Source organism: Erythrolamprus reginae, chromosome 1 (genome assembly GCF_031021105.1).
Source record: "Erythrolamprus reginae isolate rEryReg1 chromosome 1, rEryReg1.hap1, whole genome shotgun sequence".
Lineage (NCBI taxonomy): Eukaryota > Metazoa > Chordata > Lepidosauria > Squamata > Dipsadidae > Erythrolamprus > Erythrolamprus reginae.
The window spans coordinates 296,173,784-296,194,977 of NC_091950.1; the positions used below are offsets into that span (position 1 = coordinate 296,173,784).

The window sequence follows — 21,194 nt, forward strand, 5'->3', positions numbered from 1 at the left end:
TCATATGATCATTATCAGTGTATTTCCAAGTAAACCAGAAACTATTGGTAAATATAAAATTTCTTTTTTCAGTTTGCATTATTAGTCTTTTGTTTAGTCTCTATTTTTAAGAACAATTAACTATTTTGTGAATTATATATGCATAATATAAACAAACAATGTGTACTATGAGTCAAGGAATGTATATGCATGTACTGTATGGATGAGATAATATCTACAAAGTAGTTTACCGTGTACTAATCAAGAGAACCCACACAAAACCCAAAAATATTCAGTGTTTGTAGTACAATTGTTTTAATGGAGGAACTGGCAGTAATCTCAATGTTTGGGATTACCAGGTTTGCAAAGAAAATACAATTTGACAGCGTATACTGGAACAGTACTTACATTTAATTACAAGTGAGCCAGATATGTTGACAAGGAGAAAAAATACATTAAAACCATTGAGTATGAATATTTATCACCAACATTTTGATTCTTTAAGAATCCACATAACAGCATCATCTGCAATCTGTCTATTTATCAGAACATGCTATTTAAAATGTACGATCGAAACTAAAATGAGGAGGCAAAGTAAACACCGAATAGAAGCAGAATGGATATCAAGTTCATGGGAAGCCGGGAGTGGCAGTCCTTAAATGTAAGTACTACACCGAGTGTAGTGTTCGTTTTAAAATGTTGTTAAAGCCCTTGATTTCTAATTGAAACAGTAATGATCTATTCTCTCCATTCAAGATTTAGGCATCTTGCTATAAAGGCATACATGTCAGAGGCTTCCTCTATAACTTTGGCTGTTGGCTTGCCTGCACCATGACCAGCTTTGGTGTCAACATGAATTAGTAATGGGTTGATTTGTTTGGGGCTTCGACCTACAATATGTTGCAGAGAAGCAATGAACTTCAAGGAATGAAGAGGCACCACTCGGTCATCATGATCAGCTGTAAGAAGTAGGATTGCAGGATATTGGACTCCATCACCTTCTGGGATTTTGATATTGTGAAGAGGAGAATATCTGCAAAAGAGATACACGCATTTGTACTTTGTGAACCTTCAATAGCTAGATGAGTAGCAATAGCACTTATATACCACTTCACAGTGCTTTACAGCCCTCTCTAAGTGGTTTTAGAGTCAGCGTATTGCCCCCAACAATTTGGACCCTCCTTTTGTCCACCATGGAAGGGTGGAAGGCTGAATCAACCTTGGACAACAATACTGCCTTCTACTTCAAAAGATTATCATTTTATGAATTTATTATTTGAAGATTTTCTTTTATTAGCTTTATTTTTTATACATGGTATTTTTATATCCCTGTAAGCTGCCTTGAGTCACCATGTGCGAATAGGCAGCAATATACATTTTCTAAATAAAATAAAATAAATAAACAAAAGTTCTAGGGGATGGGGGAGGAACAGTTATTCAGCAGTCTAGTAGAGTATACTGTATGTAAACAGGAAGATATTCTTTACTTACTTGAACAGCCAATCAAATTGTTCTTTATAATCTGAGCAGCCAAAATCTGTAGTCCACGCATGGCCAATGGTGAATTTGTGGAACTTTAGCATGTCCATCACTCCAACCTGAGCAATCACGCAGGCAAATAGATCTGGGCGTTGGTTGGCACAGGCAGCTGAAAATGTCAAAAAGATACTCACCTATTAGCATTGATTGAATACCTACTGTAGAATAGTTTCAGATAAGGTCTAGTGTGTGAAAACGTAAGGAAGTAGCAAATGTTACTTCAGCATCAAAGCAGAGGAAAGAACCAATCTAATTAGTTCTAGATTGAATAAATTTCCTGAGAAAATAATCAGTGGAACGATTTATCTCCAGAAGTTGTTGGTGCTCCAATGCTGGGGGTTCTTAAGAAGAGATTGGACAACCATTTGTCTGAGATGGTATAGGGCTGTGGTGGCAAACATATGGCACGTGTGCCACAGGTGGCATGTGGAGCCATATTTGAAGGCATGTGAGGCTTTGCCCTATGTTAGCTTTAGCATGCATATGCACACTGGCCAGCTGATTTTTGGCCTTCCGGAGGGCAGGGGGAGGCTATTTTCATTCTTCCCAGGCTTCAGGAAAGCGAATGGTGGATGGCGAAAAACGGCCCAATGGACCTACAAGAGGCTTCAGTGAGACCTGTGCACATATGTGGGTGAGGGTAGCATGGGGAGATTGTGGGGGCATACATGGGGGAGGGCATTGCATTATGGGTATGTGTGTGCGCTATTGCACATGTTCTTTTGGCACCTGGGCAAAAAAAGGTTCGCCATCACTGGTATAGGGTTTCCTGTGAACAATGGATTGGACTAGAAGACCGCCAAGGTCCTTTCCAATTCCAGTTATTCTGTTAAGCAACAGTTTTCTTTAAAAACTAGCAGCAGATGATACTTCCAAGATGAGATTAAATAATAAAAATTAATAATAGTTTATTAGATTTGTATGCCGCCCCTCTCCGAAGACTCGCGGCGACTCACAACAATAATAAAACAGTGTGACAATGTAAACAAATCTAATATTAAAAAAGCATCTAAAAACCCATCATTTAAAAATCATGCAACACACGCATGCCATACAGAAAACTATAAAAGCCTGGGGGAGGTGTCCAACTCTGTGGGACCTCATCGGCCGCTGGGATTCGTGCGGCAGACTACATTAAAACATGTATCTAATGTGTAATACAACTACAAAACAAAACTCTATATTTTAAACACTAGAGCAGTGTTTGTCAACCAGTGTGCCGCTAGTGTGCCGCGAGACATGGTCAGGTGTCCGTGGGGAAATTAAACATGAGTCCCCAAACTACCATTCCTGCCAGGATATCCCTTTTGTGTTCATCGAACAGGCCCAGGTTTCACGCTGAGTATAAATACATTTAGAAACTATATTATTAACTATATGTATAAAATGTACTGTGTTAGAGTGTCATTTTGTGTCATTTTGGTTGGTGGTGTGTCCCAGGATTTTGTAAATGTAAACAATGTGCTGGGACTCAAAAAAGGTTGAAAATCACTGCACTAGAGGACAGTTTGTATTCCCTATGCCCTTTCTGATAAAATTTCTGTATCATTTCCCCCCCTTTTGAGGCCTAGGCAAGACCAACTAGGTGCTCAAATTTTGAAGGCAGCACTCCACAGATTCAAAAAATAAAAATAAAAATTGGGAACGCCTCCCCAAATCCCACTTTATGCATTATGAATCTACAACACAATTTATTCTATTTTCCTACCTGCCTACCTCTTTGGAGAGGGGCGGCATAAAAATCTAATACATTATTATTATTATTATTATTATTATTATTATTATTATTATTATTACAGATGTTTTTTCTAGAACACTGTAAGTACAATTCCCAGCCTCAAAGGAAAAAAAAAGTCCACGTCTGGATCATCAATTAGCAGGTACACAAGAAGGACAACATAGAGCAAAAATAGTACCTGGCAATTAAACATGGGCAGAAGTGAATGTCTAATAATTACTTAAGTTGGATACAAATATGAATTGTGTTTTCCCAGTAGAATATTTTTCAATTTAGTGTCCTCTAGATGTCCTGGGCTATAGAACTCATTATCCTTAGGCAGTCTTTGCCTTGAAAGAGTAAGATTTTATACTTTAACATAGTTGGAGGTTTGAAATCTATCTTTTTATGTACTGTACTGAATTCTTTGTGTAGAATTCAATGGTTCTTAACCTTTCTAATGCCAAGACTCCTTAATACAGTTCCTCATGTTATGGTGACCCCCCAATCATAAGTCTAGCGCCAATTCTCCCAACAGAGCTTTAAGCTGATTGGCAGGAAGGTCAGAGGGACACCCCCACTGTAAACACCTGATTGGTCGGATTGTAAAAATATGTTCCAAGGCGCGAGAATAGAAGCTTTAGTTCCTAACACCATGGGAAATTTGTCTTTTCCCATGGTCTTAGGCGACCCCTGTGAAACGGTCATTTGACCCCCAAAGGAATCCCAACACCCCAGGTTGACAAACACTGGTGTAGATTTCCTAGCCAATACATTATGCATATAGTTTTTACAGACAGATGTATTCCATGATGGTGAACCTATGGCAATTTCAGGCAGTTTTTCAGGCCAAAAATGGCATGAAAAGGGGCCATTAAATGGGCCATTTCCTGGGTTGTTGTCTGGGCTGTTTTCATGTCATTTGTGGGCCATTTTGGGGACTGAAACAGCCTGAAAATGACCGAAAAGTGACCTGAAAATGGCCCAAAAAACTGGCTGGAAATGGCCCCCAAACCAACCAAAACACAGGCATGCACACGCCAGCCTGCTGGTCTTTGAGTTTCCGGTGCTCTGGCAAATGCACATGTACATGCATTTATCATCACTGGATGTACCAATGAGCACTTTGCACATTTCTATGATGTCTGAATGTGGAGTCTGTTAAAAAGAGTGTTGGTGAATGCTAAAAAATGGACTTTTAATAGCAAAGTAATAGCATTTAGACTTATATACTGCTTCACAGCCTTCTCTAAGCGGTCCACAGAGAGTAAGCATATTGCCCCCAACAATCTGGATCCTCATTTTACCAACCTTGGAAAGATGGAAGGCTGAGTCAACCTTGAGCCTACAGAGGATTTGATCTGCCAAACTGCTGGCAGCCAGTGATCAGCAGAAGTAGTTTGCAGCATTGCACTCTAACCACTGCACCACTGAGGCTCTTTAAGACCTTTCCTCGCATATCCCCAAGTTGCTTTTGCATTCCCATCCAAGGCAATCAAATAACAGGAATATATAGCCTCTGAACTTACCAACTAAGAGGCCTCCATTTGAACCTCCATTAATAGTCAGCTTTTTTGGAGATGTATATCCCTCCTGGGCAAGATACTCAGCTGCAGACTGGAAGTCATCAAAGCAGTTTTGTTTATTGCCCAAGATTCCACCTAAGAACAGAGAAAAAACAATTAACTCCTTCAAAACTCATACAGGCTTTGGATCCCAGCATAATGCAGGGAGGTACGAAAAGCACATTTTGGGATGACTTTTCATCTCCCTGAGCATTTTAAATAATTTATGCAGTTGGGAATACAAAAGACAATAGAGATCTCTTTCAACAAAAGAATCAGAAGAGGGTTCTGCCAATAACTTTAATGCTTTCAAAAGCTTTGAATAATGCATAAATATGCTGAAGACTGGAAAGTACAAAATAAAACTCCACTACTATTTTAGGTAATGTTCCTAATAACGCACCCCATCTAAAAGCCTTACATTGAACAATATGACTATGAGTAGCCCTGAAAAAAAGTTACCTAGATTTTAATGGAAACTGTAATCTTCCTCCCCCCCCCCATAGCATTTTAAAATGCATAACTCTATGGAAAACAGATGAATGAGAATTTTTAAAAACAAGTATGAAACTTGGTTTCAAACACATGGATCTTCATTGTGAGACCAAGGTTTTTTTAAAAAAATCATTTGTATCCTGCATTTATTATTTTTACAAATAACTCAAGGGGGTGAACATATTTAACACATCTTCCTCATTCTATTTTCCTCACAATTTGTGAGATTAGTTGTTCTGCCTGACTGGGCTCAGGCAATTCGTAATAGTCCAAGGAAAAGAAATCAAACACACACGTGCTCTTCTAATCAGCAAACTTGTATTAAACAAACAAAAAAGAGTTAACCAAAACAGTCCTTAGTGTCAGGAAATAATGATAGTGCAAGGCGTAATTCAGCCAATTACAAAACACAGGAAAAAGCAAACAAAGACAACCTGCATGGAGCAGAAACGTTTCAGGAGTCCTTTGAATCTTTAGAGCAAACAGCAAGTCCCAGAGGTTTCACCTCCCACGTGGCTGAAAAGGCTGGGTTGAAATCCAAAGGCACAGACCAGAAACTTCAGAGCAGGAACCACAAAGTAACACAGATAAACAGCCACAGTTTGCCTTGTGCCTCTGTTCCCTTTTATACCTTTAGCCCTCATTAAGGGAACCACATCCAGCCCAGGTGCTACTCTGATCACCTGTAATAATCCTTCAAGTGAGCCCTCCTTTGCATGGCTCTTCGGCTACGCATGTCTATGAATCGATCTGAAGAGAGACTGTCTGAGGGACTGCATGCCAAATCCCCTGGGCTGTCTGCTGGGTCCTGCGTGCTGTCTGCCAACTCCTCTGAACCAGTAGCCTCATCCTCATGGCTGTCTGCCACGTCTTCCTGGCTGTCAGCCAGGCTTTCGCACTCACTTTGTGCCGCATCTCTCCCATCTGTGGGAGCAACGGCTGGCCCAAGCCCAAACACAACATTAGTTGGGCTGAGTGACTGGTTCCTAAGTCACCCAGCTTGCTTTCATGGCTAAGGTGGGACTTAAATTCAGGGTCTCCCATTTTCTAGCCTGGTGCCTTAACCACTAGACTTCTTTCTCAGCAAACAACTCAAAAGAACTAAAGTGAACAAAATATAATGCTTTGAAATGTGTTCAGAAACCAATCGGCAGCCAATGCAGTCTGCGGAGTGCTGGAGAAACATGGGCATACCTAGGAAGGCTCATGATTGTTTGTGTGGCTGCATTTTGCACGATTTGTAATTTCCGAATACTCTTAGAAGGTAGTCCCATGTAGAGAGCATTGCAGTAGTCAGACATCAAGGTGATAAGGGTATGAGTGACTGTGAGTAGAGACTTCTTGTCCAAATAGGGCCGCAACTGGTTCACCAGGTGAACTTGGGAAAACGCCCCGCTCACCACAACCCAAAGATGAAGTTCCATTGTCAGCTGTGGATTGAGGAGGACGCCCAAGTTACGGACCCTCTCTGAGGGGGTCAAAAGTCCCCCTCCCCCGAGTGATGGACAGACAGATGGAAGCTTTCTTGGAAGGCAGAACCCACAGCCACTCCGTCTTGTCGGGGTTGAGTCTGAGCCTATTAACACCCATCCAAACCCTAACAGCCTCCAGACACTGACAAATTATTTCTGCTTCATTGAGTGGACATGGGGTGGAGATTTATTTATTTATTTTATTTATTTATTGGATTTGTATGCCGCCCCTCTCCATGGACTCGGGGCGACTAACAATAGTGGTAAAAAGAGCATGTGACAATCCAATACTAAAAACAGCTAAAAACCCTTGTTATAAAACCAATCATACATACAAACATACCATGCATAAATTGTAGAAGCCTAGGGGGAAAGAATATCTCAGTTCCCCCATGCCTGACAGCAGAGGTGGGTTTTAAGGCGCTTACGAAAGGCAAGGAGGGTGGGGGCTATTCTAATCTCTGGGGGGATTTGGTTCCAGAGGGCCGGGGCCGCCACAGAGAAGGCTCTTCCCCTGGGTCCCGCCAAATGGCATTGTTTAGTTGACAGGACCCGGAGAAGGCTGATTCGTGCGGCAGAAGGCAGTCCCGAAGATAATCTGGTCCGGTGCCATGAAGGGCTTTATAGATCATAACCAACACTTTGAATTGTGACCGGAAACTGATCGGCAACCAATGCAGACTGCGGAGTGTTGGTGTGACATGGGCATATTTGGGGAAGCCCATGATTGCTCTCGCAGCTGCATTCTGCACGATCTGAAGTCTCCGAACACTTTTCAAAGGTAGCCCCATGTAGAGAGCATTACAATAGTCGATCCTCGAGGTGATGAGGGCATGAGTGACTGTGAGCAATGACTCCCGATCCAGATAGGGCCGCAACTGGTGCACCGGGCGAACCTGGGCAAACGCCCCCCTCCCCACAGCCGAAAGATGGTTCTCTAACGTGAGCTGTTGATCGAGGAGGACGCCCAAGTTGCGGACCCTCTCTGAGGGGGTCCATAATTCCCCCCCCAGGGTGATGGACAGACAGATGGAATTGTCCTTGGGAGGCAAAACCCACAGCCACTCTGTCTTATCCGGGTTGGTATGTCGGACATCTCTCAATTAAGAATTAAAACAACGTAAAAATCATATGAAAATATAAGACAAAAACAGACATCACATATCTTTCCATGCAATCTAGGAACGGCCGCACTAAGATATACAAACAGATCTCTAGTTACTACAAATATGCAGTCTGAAATGCCTATTATGCCAAGAAATATGGAAATAAAGGCCATTCAGGACAATGTGACCGTTATTAACATACACATTAAAGCTCATCAGTTGATTTCCAGTTATTGCCAGATACTTCGCCTGGGGCATTAAAATGCTGCCATGGGCGCTTTATATTTCTTGAAACCATTGTGTTCCTCTTCCAAATTATTAGTAAACTCTATAAATTGGGAAAACAGTGAATACTGCAAGTCACAAAATGCTAACATGAAAAGTAAGAGAGACGCCTGCATATTTTTCAAGCATTCTTTGAAAAAAAATGCAACCGAGAACAACATTTTTTGAAAGAATTAAGAAGTGTGAGAGATTTTAATAAATATGTGACTGTGATGTTTTATGATGTGACGTAATGTTCAGGGTTTGAAACTTTGATCCAGAGCATAAAAATGAGTAATGAATAGTAAGGCAAACAAATGAAAGCTGAAATCAAAATCAGCTTTCCACTGACCAACGTTGTTTTTGCAATATAAAATCTTACCTTTGTGCCAGGTCTCGCCATATTCGCCACCTCCCCTGATATTAGCCACAGCTAGAATGCCGCCTAGGTGCCTTATAAAAATAAGCCTTGATACACTGCAAAGTAATAAAAACAGCCTCAATTAATAGTTAAATACAGGCAAGTTATGGCCTTTGGAATCAGCTGGAGCTAACACACAGCAGTAGCAAGAGATGGCTTTTCTCAAAGGAGAAAATATTTTACATATTGTACATATGTACAGTAGTACCTCTAGATACGAGTTTAATTCGTTCCAGAAGGGAGCTTGTATGTCGAACAACTCGTATCTGGAACAAATGGCTTTAGACTTTGTTTTTCCCCTCCAAGATAACCAGAAGCAAGGATTCTTGTGCCATCTAGTGGACGCTTGGCTCGTATCCTGAATTTGAGCTCAGATCTGGAACAGAAATTTCTCTCCCTTTGTGGCTCGTAACTTGGAATACTCGCATGTGGAGCAGCTCGTATCTAGAGGTACTACTGTATATTGTACATATTGCAATGAAAAATTGTACATATTGTAATGAAAAATCTTTCCATGATTCATTCAGAAAATCTAATTCACTGAGCAAAAATTATTTCAATTCTTCCTCTCATAGCACTGATCTAAAGTCAATGAAAAGTAAAGTTTTTCTAACTTTATATTTCATGTATGGAAATACAGATAGTCCTTGACTTCTATTCACAATTGCAACCAGAACTATCATCCCTAAGCAAGGCGATCGTTAGGTTGTGCCTGACATTTTTGCCATGGGTTTTAATAAATTACGTAGACCCCAACCAAATATGGCTTCCTTCATTGACTTTGCTTATTGGAAGCTTACTTGGAAGGTCACAGGTGACGATTATGTGACCCTGGAATGTTGCAACCATTGTAAACACATGTCCACTGTCAGGTCATGTGACAGTGGAGACACTTCAACAGTCACAAGAGGAACTAAATCACTTTATTCAGCACTGTTATAATGGCTGTTAAATGATTTTAAGTCAACGACTACCTGTAATTCATTTATGCAACTTTACTCTTGAAGCTTAGATGCTAGAAAGGAAAAGTTCTTGGTATGTTCAACTTAGAAGAAAGCATCTATATATCTGCCTGCCAACTTATTTACCTGCTTATTCTAAGTTAATTCAACTGTATTAAAGGTCACTTCAATATTAAATAATTCATATATTTGCAACAATGCTAGACAGGGAGAACCCATAATACTTCTGCGATATTTACTATAATTTAGTAATCCTAAGGAATATTTAGACATTCTAACTTAGAATTTATTTAGATATCCCAGCCTAGAAATCTGAACTCTATTTTTATATCTACATAATTTTATATCTACATAATTATTTCCTGAGCACATGTGGATGAAAGCTGCATAGGAAAGTTTATTTTACAGCTTGGAATGCCACAAATAGAAGTTTAATTTTTTTAAAAATAATCCCTGTCAAATAATAAAAATAAATTAGACATACCAAGCATAAAAGGAATGCAGCTTTTAGAAAACGTGCAAAAAAAAGCATTGTTGAAGTAAAAGTTAATGCCATCTTTCTGTGTGAGAATTAATTAATTAGATTTAAAAAAAAAAAAACCCTTCCTTTTCTTCTCCTTACCTCTTCATCAACCTGGGCATTTATATTAGCTGGTTTTGACAGTACCATGTTTTATTGGTTTTATTTGTGAAATAAATCTATTCATAATTTTGGGAACAATTTTAACTGGATTAATTGGAGGGAGGCATGATCTGCCACTTCCAAAGCTTTGTTTACTTGGCATAAATGATTATTTATTTTTAGATTATTCTCCATTTCAAAGAAACGACTGTGTTTGCATGTTTATAATTTGAAGCAATCTAATGGGGGTCTTGGGATATCTGCATAAATGTGGGGGGAAAGCTCACTCTCTCTTATGTTAGCGCATAAAGCAAGAGAACTGAAACTAATTACAAAGATGTCAGAGTCATTAATCAAGGCTAAATACTATTAACCATGTTACAATTAATGATCACAAAAGGAAAAAGGATAGGAAAGAAGCCTGCTGTCAAATGCTATTGAAAATAAATGGAGTCTAATGTTGAGAGAGTAAAAATAACATACTAGAAAAATACAAGAACATCCTGGAAAAGATTCCATGTTTCCCCCAAATATCATCATCATCATCATCATCATCATCATCATCATCATTATTATTATTATTATTATTATTATTTAGATTTGTATGCCGCCCCTTTCCGTAGACTCGGGGCGGCTCACAACACAATAAAAACAGTTTATAACAAATCTAATAATTTACAATTTAAAATATTAAAAAAACCCATTATTAAACAGACATACACACAAGCATACCATACATAAATTGTATAGGCCCGGGGGAGATATCTCAGTTCCCCCATGCCTGACGACAAAGGTGGGTTTTAAGGAGTTTGCGAAAGGCGAAGAGGGTAGGGGCAGTTCTAATCTCTGGGGGGAGCTGGTTCCAGAGAGTCAGGGCCACCACAGAGAAGGCTCTTCCCCTGGGGCCTGCCAACCGACATTGTTTAGTTGACGGGACCCGGAGAAGGCCCACTCTGTGGGACCTAATCGGTCGCTGGGATTCGTGCGGCAGAAGGCGGTCTCGGAGATATTCTGGTCCGAATTATCTACATAACTCTTTATACAGAAAGAGTTATTCCTACCTTAGACATTTAGACTGTGTGTGATCTATTTCGCTTGACTATTTTATTCTAATTAGTTCTCTGTTCAAGGCAATGGTTCGCTACAGAGCCAATATTCCTCTTATGCATGCCTGAAGTAGAACAGAGTGCTTAGAGAAAGAACCTTCAGACATCAGGATATGTATACCAATGTGACATATTCTTTTTATATAATACATAATAAACTGACACAAAAAAATTATATCTTCCTGCTGAGCTCACAGTTTGAAGGTTTGAAAGATCTGAAGCTTGAAGGTTATAAAAGTGTTTTGAAGTCCACCTAGAACAAAAAAATGTGTTCCTTGCTTTTGGGTGTATGACTCATTTATTTAGTGTTTACTGTCAGGCTGTATCTATATATTTCTGGTTGAGTGATTGGTACTGTATAAGAGGCACAGAACAAGAAAAAAAAATGAGGGCAGACATCATGTAGAAAGAAAACAAGTGGAATGCCGGTGAAGTATAAGTATTTTCCAGGTCATCTGTTCTGGAATTGCGGGGACCTTCCTTCCTTCCTTCCTTCCTTCCTTCCTTCCTTCCTTCCTTCCTTCCTTCCTTCCTTCCTTCCTTCCCTTCCTCCCTCCCTCCCTCCTTTCCTCCATGGTTTATATCAAATAAGTCCTGCTTTATACAAGGAACTAAAATATAAACCGACCACATAGTCTGCAGTAGAATTAAGAATCTGTAGGAGACTTTAAAATTAGGGAGGAGAAATGCTGTGTGGAGATGAAATGGGGGCATATTGTGGGGAAGTGTTTGAATGATACCTTATGCGGAACGTAAGAGAATGGGTGCGATTCAGCTCTCCCTTATCTCCCCCAAACAGATTTTTATTGAGTAAATGGGAGATTTTAAAAGAAGTGACAGTAAACAGAGCTTCCTAGTCCAGGAATGGATGTACAATACAAAAGTGTGCAAGGGTCCCCTTAGCCACTGTTACTACCTGCTTGTTCAGCAGGAGCTTGTGTATCCTCAGATTGCATACCGAGTATATCAGGCAATGTCACCTCATCTAGGGCCAGAGGTGGTACAACTTTGATAGTAGAAGTCCCATGCATACAAAGTCACTCAGTCTTACTTAGACTCAAGCAGCCCGCTGAGGGGGGAATACCACTGTGGAGGGGGGCAGAAGATATACAGTGGGGCATAAACCCTAACCTTGAGCCCAAACTGTTGGATTACCTCACAGAGAGGCTTCATGTAGATATTAAATAAGAAAGGAGCTCTTGGCCCATCAACATTGACTGGAACTGACCCTGGAAGAAAGGAAAACCAGCCTAACAAAGTGCTACTCATCCCCAACTCCTAAAGCCAGTCTAGAAGGATACTATGATCTATGGCAGAGATGTGTCAAACTCAATTTCATTGAGGGCCACATCAGGGTTGTGATTGACTTTGGGGGACAGGGTGGGCGTGGCCAGGATCAGCATGGCCAGCTCAATGTCACTCATGTTGGGGATGCCTGTGATGGCCTGAGCACTCTGCCAGTGAAAATGGCCTCCCGAGCGCTGGTTTTGGTGCAACCCTCTGCCAGTGAAAATGAGGGCCACCCATGCTCCCCCCAGCTACGTTTTGCTAGTAGAGGCACCGCAGGGTGGTCTTTGCTGTTTCCAGATTTAAGCATCCCGCTGGCTGGATCCTACCCCCCCCCCCCCAGGCCTTGAGTTTGACTCCCCTGATCTACGATATTGAAAGTTATTAAGAGATCAAGAAGAATGAATGCATTATCTCCATTCACCTTTGTTTCATCCAAGAGCATGATCAATACCATCTAAACTAAATTGTAACAATGATTGTTTATGCATCAATGATGCTCTATATCCCCATATTTTGTCTCCGGGGAAGACTGCAGTGTCCCTGAAGGGGTAAGTCCATGATTTGGGGTCATCCTAAAGTCATGGCTCCTACTTGATCCTTTGCTCAGCTTCAGCTGGTATAACACTTGCATTCCTATTCTCAGGTTTCAATCATTTTTTCACAAAACTTACCTATAACTTGGTGTGATAGATATGTTGAAGCCACCATAACCATAAAGGAAGGCAGGATGAGATCCATCCAATTTAATTCCTTTCTTGTGGATAATAAACATTGGTATCTTGGTACCATCTTTGCTTGGGTAAAAGACCTGACACAAAAAAGAAAGGGGAAAAAAAAAAACTCTGAATGATGAGAATTCTTGGGAGTATTCTTGTAGTCATATTAGTCACAGATACTGTTTTACCTGAACAAAACGGATGGGGAAATGAAGACATTTTGCTGGGAAGTATAATAAGAATTTCCTTTCTAGATGAGAAGGAAATTTAACAGAATAGAAATTTAAATGTCTATAGAAATTCTAGATCAGCACTGAAGAGAAGTTGCTAATTATCCTTATTTATAATAAGCATCCCGAAAAGATGTTTTACATGCTGCTAATATATTTTGGCAATACCATAATCCTGATAGGTGAGAACCTGTGGCTCTCTGGATGTTACAGATTAAAAATACCAGGATATTTTAGCATTGGTCATGTCACCTAAAACTGCTGGGAATTGTAGTTTGTTTACTTATTTATTCAACTTCTATGCTGCCCAATCCTGAAGGTAGTTTACAACAGTGTAAATTACAAAACAATAAAAAATAAGTCAAATATAAACCTAAACTGTAAAACATTAATTAAAAGCCCCAATAAACTAATCCATCGGATATGCATACATAACTTTCATACAATTTGGCCATGATAGTTGTTAAGTCATGGTCCACAGGCCTGCCGCCAAATCCAGGTCTTCATGGCCTTTCGAAAAGCCAATAGGGTGGGAGCAGTATGGACATCGGGGTAGAGTTGATTCCATAGAGCCGGGGCGGCCACAGAGAAGGCCCTCCCCCAGGGGCCCCACCAACCTGCATTGCTTAGTCGACGGGATCCGGAGGAGGCCAACTCTAGTTCAACAACAACTGAAAATCGACAGCTATTCAGGCTTAGTCTACCATGAATTATGTACACTATCCAGGATTAATTTTTTATAATTATATATGGTGATTATAAATATGAAATATGTTGCTACAAAATGTGACAATGGACAATGAATTGATAGCATCTTAAAAATGAAAAAGAACAAATTCATGAAAAATCAATTTATAAAGCGCTTGCTGACTTTATACTACCCCCTGAATCATTTAAATTCTATTTTCTGGGAAATGCAATGGAAAAAGTGATTTGGAGTCTACTGTATCTGATTGGCATTTTACTAGTATTGAGTACTGAATTTGACATCTCTTAGCTGATCCAGCAAGGCTTTTGTAATATTTAAGATAATTTGGAAACAAAACAAAGTTTACATCAAATGTACTCATGGAGGTCCCAAGAAGATAGAAATCAATTACTATGGAGAGATTGTTACTGTTAAAATGCCTAGAACCTCTATGATGGAATTGCTGACTCACATAATATATGAGTTTTGATACGGATATTCATAAAGCTAAGGTTTAATTAACAATGGATGTATAGAAAAAGAATAAAACAGAACCCAAATGAAATTTATAACAGCAAGCATAAAGACAGTCAAAATGTTAAATGGTTTTTATGTTCGATAATGGTATAATCACATCCTGGCTCTTCCAAAATCTTTTTGTTATCTTGCCAGATGTTAAAACTGTAGAGAACAGGTTTATTTGCCATGTCTGATTTTGCTGCTATTCTGAATACTGGAACACTCTGGTTTCAGATGGGTTTTGTCTTTTCTTCCTAATCACCTCATAGGCCCCTTTAAAAATAATTTTACATTTTAAAGGCTTTTAGCAGAATTCCTGAATGTTGTCAAAAAGATGTCTAAGAAGGAATTAATGAATGAGTAGCCTTTATTTCCAGTGCTACTATAAGATTTCTCCCCTAAATGAGATAATTTTCAGATGTCAACTTCCAAGCCCTAGAATTATCATATGAATTCTGGTAATTGAATTTCATAAATCGTGCATTTCAGATTGAGGAAAGCTGTCCTATATAATCTTTAGGCAAGAATACTTGACTGCATTCTGAAATTAATCACTGGTTCACACAATAGCTTTCTCTAGATATTATTTATTTACTTATTTACTTATTTACTTACTTACTTACTTACTTACTTACTTACTTACTTACTTACTTACTTACTTACTTACTTACTTATTAAATTTGTATGCCGCCCCTCTCCGCAGACTCGGGGCGGCTCACAGCAACAACAGAAAACAATATATAATACAAATTTAATAATTAGAAAGCTAAAAACCCATAATTTTAAAAATCAAACAAACATGCACACAACATACCATACATAAACAGTATAGGCCTGGGGAAGATATTTCAGTTCCCCCATGCCTGACGGCAGAGGTGGGTTTTAAGGAGTTTGCGGAAGTCAAGGAGGGTGGGGGCAGTTCTAATCTCAGGGGGGAGCTGGTTCCAGAGAGTCGGGGCCGCCACAGAGAAGGCTCTTCCCCTGGGACCCGCCAAACGACATTGTTTAGTCGACAGGACCTGGAGAAGGCCAACTCTGTGGGACCTAATCGGTCGCTGTTCTATTTTGTCCAGTGAAGAACATGCTACATATTTCTGAGGCATTACTTTATATTGACTTAGTATCTACAACTGTGATGGCAAACCTATCGTATGTGGGCCAGAGGTAACACACAGAGCTCGCTCTGTGAGCATGTGTGCCATCACCAGCTGCTCTGGTTTTGGGTGCACCAGCCAGCTTGTTTTCACAAGTGCTGGAGTGTCAGAAAATGACCTGAAAAGAGCCCAGAAAACGGCCAGAAAAAGGCTTGAAAAATGGTCTGCAAACGCAGGCGTGGGTGTGCCAGCCAGTTGGTCTTCAGGTTTCTGGTACCCAGATGTGTAGATGAGAAACTGGAACATCTGTTCCAGTTTGGGCACTCACTGATCTAGAACATATATAGTGACATAGAGATCCCACATATGGAGAATGTGGGATCTCTATGTCACTAGAAATCCCACTCCCCCGACTAGACAACCCCCAGAAGTGTTTAAATTACCTCTTCTGGAATTCCCAGCCAGCATAGTCAAAGGATAACCTGAGTAGGAATTCAAGGAATTGTAGCCCTAGTAATATGAGGGCAATCAGTTCAGTGAATGATGACTTAAAGCTTTAAAAATCATAGAACGTTTACCCTGATTATTTTTTAAATAAGTAAGAAAAAAATATTCTTTAAAAGAAACTGAAAGCACCCTTCCTGGGTGCTAATGAAATGAGGCAAGAGCTATTTTTGCAACTAGATGTTAATTCCACTCATCCTCACTGGGGAATTCTATGAATTGAAGTCTACTACTAGAGCGTACAAAACATTCGCTAGACCAATTCTCAAATACAGCTCACTTGTGTGGAACCAGCACTGCATTCCGGACATTAATACAATGTACTACAATACAATCCACTACTCCCCTTGCAACAGAACACCTTATGCCACCAGACTTGAAATCTTGGTTTTAGAAAAGTTAGAATGTTGTCGCCTTTGAACTGATCTACATGTAGTTCATAAAACATCTGCCGCAATGTCCTACCTGTCAATGACTACTTCAGCTTCAGCCATAACAATACATGAGCACACAATAAGATACAAACTTAATACAAACTACTGCAAACTTGACTGCAGAAAATACGACTTCAGCAACAGAGTGATCAATGCCTGGAATTCACTACCTGACTCTGTGGTATCTTTCCCAAATCCCAAAACTTTAACCTTAGACTGTCTACAGTCAACCTCAACCCATTCCTAAGAGATCTGTAAGGGATGGGCATAAGTGCAGCATCATGCCTACCATCCCTATCTTACTGTCCTATTGTCCTCATTTATCTGTTCTTTGCTTATGTTTATGTTTATACCTCCACCTTCTATCTTGTACATGTCTGACAAAAAAACAAGCAAACAAACAAATAAAAAACAATGTCTTAAAGTTACCATAGTTGAGAAACACTGTCCTAGGACCTCATGTGTCTTGACTGTAGCTCAGAAATCTCCAACAATTTTAAAACTATAATTCTGAATGTTACAAAATGGGACAAATTGTTTAAAGCTTAAATAATGTTTTATATTGCCATATATCCTTAATTCATAATTACCTTTAAACACATATGACCCTTTTAGCTTTTTAGCTCTTGGCTGTAAAACTACTTTCTGGAGTGTGGCCCCAATTAGTAGACAGCTGGGGAAAAATTACCCCTGGATAATGGGATCCTACTTTTTCAAATAACTTGCTAATTATTCTTCAATATTATAGAAATGAACATTTTTAAAAGTTGCAAGTATCTAGGACCAGATAACATATCTCATATTTAAGAAGAGAATAACATTTAAATATGTTAAAGGGTTAAATAAGGTTCAGGAGGGAAGTGTTTTTAATAGGAAAGTGAACACAAGAACAAGGGGACACAATCTGAAGTTAGTTGGGCGAAAGATCAAAAGCAACGTGAGAAAATATTATTTCACTGAAAGAGTAGTAGATCCTTGGAACAAACTTCCAGCAGACGTGGTTGGTAAATCCACAGTAACTGAATTTAAACATGCCTGGGATAAACATATATCCATTGCAAGATAAAATACAGGAAATAGTATAAGGGCAGACTAGATGGACCATGAGGTCTTTTTCTGCCGTCAGTCTTCTATGTTTCTAAGAGAATGCTAACATATCAAAATAATGAATTCTTCAAAGAACTTATACTGATTAATTGGACTTTATGAAGGGATTTTTTTGAGGGAAAAATGGAGGTTCAGCATAAACCAATGCCTTTACATCTAGTCTATCAGACTCAGATGTAGCTTGGGTGCCAACTAATTTTTCTCTGAATCCCCATGGTGGTCCTGAAGCTGATTTTTTTGAGTAAAAGAGAGGCTGGCTATGATAATACAGTAATATAATGAAGGGTCCAGTCACAAGGCTGTTATGAAAAATAGAAGACTCATGATAAATAATCAAGGAAGCCCTTCAGTAAAGTTCATTTTTCTATTTTCCATTCATGAAACAAGAAGCAGTGTCATGCTGATCAAGGCCAAGTGCCAGAAGCCAGTCATTTAGAAAAATCCCTCGTTAGCGAATTTGGCAGCCTGGCAGCAAATAAGCTCAGTAGGTGGCCGGGGTGGGTGAGTAGGTGGATGGGAGAGAAATGGAAGAACAAGGACAAATTTCAAAAAACTTCAAACAGAAATCCAGAAGTGAAGGTAAAAGATTAATGAGTTGTATTTTAAAAAAATAAAATAATGAATTAATTTAAAATAAACCAACACGCAACATACAGTACATGTATTTTTGTAATACACGTACTGTATGTTGCCTGTTGGTTCTTATTCTCCTTACTTGACCAAAGTAAAGAAATAGTTTTGTTTAACCTTTAAAAAAAATTAAATATATAAAAAAGTTTGATATAAAACAAATCAAATGATTTTGAAGTAATTTAATTCTACTTATATACAGTATATGAAAGGAAGTTGAAAGACTATTTCATATAAAATAAAACAGTATTCTCTATCATTTAAGATACAGTATTGCTAAAGCAAAATTCTTCCATACTAGTGCAATGAATGTTTGTGTTGCTGCAGCGTCTCCACCTTTGGGGTCTTTTTGTGTAGGTCACAGGGGGACAGAAATTCCGACTTGGGGTCTGCTTTGGTGTTGTGATTCCGTCTGAGGCCCCTCAAGGAACGGCTGACCCTCTGCCGGCTCTCTGCTCAGAGGGGGAGGATGAGGAACAGGGAACAGCTGACCCTCTGCCGGTTCTCTGCTCAGGGGGGGAGGATGAGGAACAGGAGGGAGAGGAGGTTCAGGCAGACGAGGAGGAGGAATCTCAGCCCGAGGGGGAGCTCTCCCCAGCAAGCAGCCTGGATTCTTTAGATGACCAGGCACAAGGAATAATAGATTTCCGGCAGAGAAGGGCAATCCAACGAAGGGGACAATTAGCCAGGTACTTCAAGCACTGAATGGGCAACAGCTGGGTTTGGGTGTGGTGCTCTCCGGAAAGGCTAAAAAGGCAGACCCACCCTTCCTGGTTTGTGGAGAATTATCTTTGGGAGTCGTGAGACCTGGCTGTGATCTTTGGCGTCTTGGAATTCTGGCTTGTGACTTTGAATACTGAAACCTTGAGGGGAAAAGGTGGGTGTGCCAGCAAGAGGTCTGCTGTGAAGGCTCATAGCCTGCCTGTGGGGAAGAACAGGTTTTCCTCTGTGTTTATTTTCAAATTATAAAGTGCTTTTGTTTCTACCAGCGTGTCTGGCTGCTTTTTCCAGTTGGTGCTGAAGTCTGGGGGCACCCAGACAGAACATTTGGCCTCCTGGTGCGGGGTTTTATGCGAGAGCTGAAAGGAAGTGCCAGTGATGGGTGGCAAAGAGCTGGAGGGTCTTGTTCTAGTGGGACTGCATCATGGCCTGGAACTCGCTAATCATCTCAGCTTGCTGAGCCCCCAAGTGGCCAGGACCTGGCCTTGCACTTCCGCAGCTCTTTCCTCTGCTTGGAAAGCCGATGCTCATAGTGAGCCTCCTTCTCGGTCAGATCTAATGTGAACTGAGCCAGCCATTATAAGTTATGCATGTGTGTCTGTGTGTATGTTTGGTTTTATAATAAGGGTTTTTAATTGTTTTATTATTGGATTGTCACATGCTGTTTTTATCATTGTTGTTAGCCGCCCCAGAGGGGCGGCATACAAATCCAATAAATTATTATTATTATTATTTTGCCAACTCTTTCTTTTGGTGCCTCGTTAGCCCCAAGAACTACTTCCTATGGGGGCCCTAAGGCTCCTGGATGCCGAGGGGAGTGGATGGGAGAGGAGGGGCAAGTAGAGGCTGATGAAGCACCCCTCAATGTAAATAACGTCATGTTGCCCATCCAGTCACATGACCACTTAGCCACTCCCAGACAGCCAGTCATTAGGCATATCATATTAGAGGTCTGTGGGATTTAAAGTTATGAATTTAGTGGTCCCTGTGGTCCAAAAGGTGGGGGACCCCTGCCCTCGCCCCACATACATTTTTTTGCACTTGGCACATGGCTTCCAGAGAGATGCTGAACGGAGTTTCAGATCAGTGATTAGACTTGTCATGCAATTTTAGAAACTCCGATATGCACATGAAAGCAATTAAGCTTTCCACAAATTTCTTTAAACCTGTCTTTCCTACTTTCAAAAACTAATGCACGTTTGGTCGCTCTTCCCTGAGAAGTAGTTTCTCATCTGTCTATTTAGCAGATTTTAAAGTATCTGCTGCCAACGAGAACAATGGAACACTGTTTATGACAATGGAGACCATCCATGACTGGTGATGCTTCACTCAAGCAATGGAAAAACGTTAATGCTGAGAATATTTAAAGATGTATTAGTTCTTTATGAACTTCAAGAACGAGTTTGATAAATGTGAGTTGTCCTGAATATCTATGCCAATGTTGGCAAACCTTTTCGGTACCAGGTGCCGAAACAGGGGCATGTGCGTGCATGCGCACATGCTAGAAACCAGAGGAAAAGCTACCCGGTGCCAATGCGTGCACCTGGAAGATAATCTTCTGGTTTCTGGTGTGTGCAAGCACATTGGCCACCTGTCTTCCCATTTTTGGTGTGCATGCATGCTCAAAGATAAGGTAATAATAATAATAATAATTAATAATAATAATTTATTAGATTTGTATGCCACCCCTCTCCGAAGACTCGGGTAACCGGTGCGCATATGCATGCCAGAAACCAGAAGAGCAGCCATCCAGTGTGCATGTATGCACCAGGAAGATGATCTTCCAGTTTCTGGCACACACATGTGCAAAGGCCACCTGGTTTTCTGGTTTCTGGCATATTTGCATGAAGACCAGATGGCCAGTGTGCATGCGCATGCTGGAAACTAGAAGAACAGCCTCCCGGTGCGCATCCATGTACCAGGAAGATTGTCAGGCCAAAGTCTTCAAGTGGAGTGAGAGAGTTCAGCCTGACACAACCCAAGGGGGGATGGGAGGGGTAGTGAGTAGTCAGAG

At 40.3% G+C, this 21,194-nt stretch overlaps 1 protein-coding gene across 1 annotated transcript in view; it reads right to left on the reverse strand.

Annotated features, from left to right (window-relative positions):
* Window positions 1-277: 277 nt before the first annotated feature.
* The window catches only part of PREP (prolyl endopeptidase), a 71,645-nt gene continuing 50,728 nt past the window's right edge, over window positions 278-21,194 (reverse strand). The window contains exons 11-15 of the mRNA XM_070733291.1: window positions 13,210-13,346; window positions 8,520-8,614; window positions 4,765-4,896; window positions 1,471-1,627; window positions 278-1,012 (exon numbers count right to left, since the gene is read on the reverse strand). Of these exons, the coding sequence (XP_070589392.1) occupies window positions 718-1,012; window positions 1,471-1,627; window positions 4,765-4,896; window positions 8,520-8,614; window positions 13,210-13,346 (816 nt within the window). The 3' untranslated portion in view covers window positions 278-717. The remainder of the gene's footprint in view (window positions 1,013-1,470; window positions 1,628-4,764; window positions 4,897-8,519; window positions 8,615-13,209; window positions 13,347-21,194) is intronic.